The sequence below is a fragment of the Prinia subflava genome, chromosome 1 (genome assembly GCF_021018805.1).
Source record: "Prinia subflava isolate CZ2003 ecotype Zambia chromosome 1, Cam_Psub_1.2, whole genome shotgun sequence".
NCBI classification, from domain to species: domain Eukaryota; kingdom Metazoa; phylum Chordata; class Aves; order Passeriformes; family Cisticolidae; genus Prinia; species Prinia subflava.
The window spans coordinates 32,811,551-32,816,048 of NC_086247.1; the positions used below are offsets into that span (position 1 = coordinate 32,811,551).

Below are 4,498 nucleotides of genomic sequence, written 5' to 3' on the forward strand. Positions count from 1 at the left end.
TCCTTTCATTAAATGAGTCAAGGTGTCCATTATGTGTAGCCTTTAATCCGCCGAGGCAGAGGTAGGCAGGAAAGGTGAAGTTTGGCATTGTGGCTTTTAAGACTGGATACCATTTTCTTCTCTGCTTAAAGAAATTCAGTACTTTCTTCCATTAATCTTTAGCAGGGAAAGCGTTCAGCCCGCACCTGTATAAACAACCCAGATGGAGGGAAAAAGTAAACCTATATTGCTTCCCTTGCAGTATCTTTATGTACTTATCCATACACACACATATATACATACATATATATATATATATATATATACGGATAATGCAGTCTAAGTGGGGAGGAAGAGCAAACCCCCAAGTCCAGCGTGCTGCCCTTTCACCGTGCAGCGTGTGGGACCCAGCCTGAGCACCTATCCTAGTGTCAAACCAAGTTCAAGAGATCCAGTTGCAAGATCAGCTGCCCGTATAGGTGGTTCAAGAAATGTCAAGTTTCGCTTGGAAAGGCTGCCGTTAAACCCGGCTCTGATGTGGTTCTAGCCCCAGTGGGTGAAGTCGGGGTTTGCACAGCGTTAAGTGGCCCCAGCGAGCCCGCAGGGCTGGCGGGGAGGGGAGCAAAGCTCTGGGCCCAAAGACGGCCGGCCGTGCCAGGAAAGTTGCGTGGCAGCAGCCGGGAAGGTTCCGCTCGGTCGGGAGGGAAATGAAAGGGAAAAACCTTGAACAGAAATTGCGGGACAAGATCTTTCCACCTGTTGTAGTCATCAAGTTCTTTTCTGAGAACTGCATTTTTATTCTGGTTAATCGTGTCCAAGTTGTGAAAGCCAGCAAGGAGCCAAACGCTAGTTCTTCATGTGAAAAAGGGAGGTTTTGGGGGAGGTGCGAGAGGATAAAAGTCGATGGCTGATTTTTTATTTTTTTATCATTGTTTATGCCTCTGTTGAATTTGTATGTCAGCATTTCCATTGGATGCGGGGTCCTCCATTCACCCGTGGACTCTATAATAAAAACTGAACTAAGGAATTTGCTTTAAAAACCAGCAAGCTGCTCGAAAAGCTGTCTGGTTTACTTTGCTCTGTGACAGAGAGGTGCGTATAGCCCAATTAAATGGGTTTTAATTAATTGCTCTGAGGAGGGAGAAACCCTCGGACGATTTATACTCACTCGCTACTGTCAGGAGCTTCACCAGAAACTAAGAACGCTATCAAACCACAGTACGCACGTTCCCAGCGACTTTTTGCATTGCTGGGCACAAACAGCGCACCCAGCCCCCGGTGCCGCGTCTCCTGCTCCCTCCGTGTGCCCCGGCGGGGGCACCGGCACCGCACAGCCGCTTCCCGAAGCTGTGCAGGCAGAGGAGCAGCCCAGCGGGTTGGGAACAGCCCAGCGGGTTCTGCCGCACCTCTCCACTGCACCGGGGCTCATACCCTGGGAAAATCCCATGCCCTCGAGGGAAAGGCAAGAGAAAGAGCGAGGCGGGCTGGGAGCAGAGTCCCGGGCAGCGCTAAGCGCTTAGACACAGGGAGCGGTACGCTCCTCCCTGCGCGAACACCGGCGGCACCAGCCCTGGAGGTACTTTCCGTTCTCCAAGGAGAGGACAGGAGTCTGTCCAGTGGGAAAGCCGTGACACCCAAGAGCAAAACCACACCCGGAGACATCCCGCGTGTCCGTGTACCCCATCCTGTGCGGGGGCGCGTGTGTGACCCCGCACAGGGGTCCGGCTGCGCGCACCGCCCCAGCAGCCCCGCCGCGGAGCGCGGGCCAGCGCGGAGAGGCGCCGCCCCCGGCGCGGGGCTCCGCAGGGCCCGACCCCCGCCCCGCGCCCCTCTCCCCTCCTCCGCTCCGCCCGGCGGATGGTTCGCTCCGCGGACACCCGATATATAGCGCTGTCAAGGGGCGCATCCCCCCTCTGCACCCCCCCGCGCCCCCGCCCCGGCACGGACTCTCCGCGGCGGGGCCGCCCCGCTCTGGGCCGACTCGGCTCGGCCGTCCGCCCCCGCCTGCCTGCCGCGCTGCCCGCCTCCCCCGGCCCGCCCGGGGCCATGTCCACGGGCTCCGCCAGCGACGCGGAGGAGCTGCCCGACATGGACCTGCGGGCGCTGCAGCTGGACTACCCGCCGCCGCCGGCCAAGCGCCAGCCCCGCGGCGAGCTCTACCCCTCGGGGGACAACTCCTCGGCGGCGGAGGAGGAGGAAGAGGAGGAAGAAGAGGAGGAAGAGGACGGCGAGGGCAGCTGCGCGGCGGGGCCGGCGGGCAGCGGCTGCAAGAGGAAACGGGCGCGGGGCGGCGGCCCCGGGGGCAAGAAGGCGGCGCCGGGGCCGCGGGGGCCGCCGCCCGAGGGGAAGCAGTCCCAGCGCAACGCGGCCAACGCGCGGGAGCGGGCGCGGATGCGGGTGCTGAGCAAGGCGTTCTCCCGGCTGAAAACGAGCCTGCCCTGGGTGCCGCCCGACACCAAGCTCTCCAAGCTGGACACGCTGCGCCTGGCGTCCAGCTACATCGCCCACCTCCGGCAGCTCCTGCAGGAGGACCGCTACGAGAACGGCTACGTCCATCCCGTCAACCTGGTACGGCGCGGGGGGCGGCGGGGGCAGCCAGGGGCCGCTCCCCGGGCAGGGTGGCAGCGCTCAGCCCGTGCCCGCCCTGGAAGGAGCGGCGGGGCGGCCCCGGCTGCTCCGCAAATCCCCGGTGGCCCTCGCACCGTGGGCGACTCCGGGGCCACGCTTGGCCTCCGGTGACGGCGGGTGTGTCAGTCCTGGGGAGTCGGAATAGGGGACCCTAAAGATTACATTCCTCGGGCATTAGGCAAGCTTAATGTCCGAAAAAGGAGTAACTCGGTCTGCGGGCTGGCCCGCAGCACAAGCAGAGCGTCATGAGTTCATCGGTACAAAATTAAACGCCCGATGGTTGTCACAGGGTAAAACATTTTCTTATATACAGCAGAATTATTGTTTTGGAATAGGTTATAGCTTTTTGTTTATTAAATGACGCAAAGAGTTTCAAAGCAAGAGAAGCGTTGCAGTTTGGATGTGAACGCTGTTGCTGACCCTTGCAGACCTTCTGTGGAGCATTTAATTATTATGAAAAACGTAATAAAAATATTTGTGAGAGAAACTCAGCTCTCTCTGGGCTTCCCACAGGGACTAAAACATAATGACGTGTTTGCAACTGAAGCAGAGTTAGACATTTATCAGTAATAAAGCTCCAGTTTCATACGAGGATAAACTTTCTTTTAATATGAAATACCTTAATACCTTTTTCTTTTGCTTACAGACTTGGCCGTTTGTGGTTTCAGGAAGACCTGACTCTGACACCAAAGAAGTTTCTACTGCCAGCAGATTATGTGGAACTACTGCATAGTCAGACTAAATTGAGGATTTTTTATTGTTGATTTTTTTTAATGGGTTGGATATTTTTAAGAGCTGTGATTTATCAGCTCAGGACTAGAAGATGGGGCAACCCCCCATCTCTAACAGTGTTAAATTTGCCTCCCTCATCATTCTTTCCCCTTAGTGTTCTGAGGGCAGATTATTTAAAGCAGTAAAGAATGGAGGTGGTTGAAATGAGAGGTTTTATGAACTGACTGCAGCAGCTGAAGTCTAAGACTTGGCTTCATCATTCTTACCACTGCCTGAGGACCTGCTGTTCTGAGGCTTTTAAACTAATGGAAGAAGAATATAATGATGTAGAATTAACAGCATGGACCAAAGTACAAGTCTACAAACTAACCCCAAACAGTGTTATTTGTGTTGTAAAGCAAAACGGTATTTTAAAGTAGCTTTGAAAGTCAGATAGATTTATAATATATTTTGATGGCTTTTGTATTCATGGGTCTGGTTTACTGCAACTATGCAATTAATCATACTTTTTTCTTTTGGGCTCTTTGATCAGAGTTTTCTTAAAAATGTGTAAGCGGACACATTCTGCTTTGACCCACTGGAATTAAAATAATTCCTGTGGTTATTTCTTGAAATGCCACGTGTAAGAATGTGGGATTGTCCCTAGAAATGTGGTAGAGTTTCTGTGCCTTAATCTGGAAGGGAATTCTGCTCACTGTGAGGCCAGGGTGCATGTGTTGTAAAGGATGTGTATGTATGATGCTGCAAAATAACAAGAAGTCACAGTGTTTAAAATATTTTTCCTGTACTGTTATGCTTATCATTGAGAAGTTTACTCTCAAAAGAGTTAGCGTGTCATTTCCTTACAGATTCAAATGTTGTAATAAAGGAGAATGCCATCAAATAAGTTGCAAATGTAAATAACTCTATTTTTTTATAAATTACATTAAAAGCTTGGTTACAATTACTTACTGGTACTGTGATAGTGTGTGGCTGCATCCATATGAGAGTGTCTTTGTAATGCATGTTCTTGAAACCCACTTTTGTCAACACAGTTATCTTCCCCATCTCTTGAGGGCAGATACATCTCCAGCAACAGAGACAGATATGAACACTTTTACCCCAAACAATTTATTCGGGGTGCAGTACTATATCAATCAGCAGTGATGGCCAAGTTTTA

At 52.5% G+C, this 4,498-nt stretch overlaps 1 protein-coding gene across 1 annotated transcript; it reads left to right on the forward strand.

The window, feature by feature from the left end:
- Positions 1-1,821: 1,821 nt before the first annotated feature.
- On the forward strand, positions 1,822-4,285 carry MSC (musculin). Its single transcript, XM_063392649.1, has 2 exons — positions 1,822-2,547; positions 3,254-4,285. The coding sequence occupies exons 1-2, from the start codon at positions 1,837-1,839 to the stop codon at positions 3,338-3,340; spliced, it is 798 nt and encodes a 265-aa protein (XP_063248719.1). The 5' UTR covers positions 1,822-1,836; the 3' UTR covers positions 3,341-4,285.
- Positions 4,286-4,498: the final 213 nt, after the last annotated feature.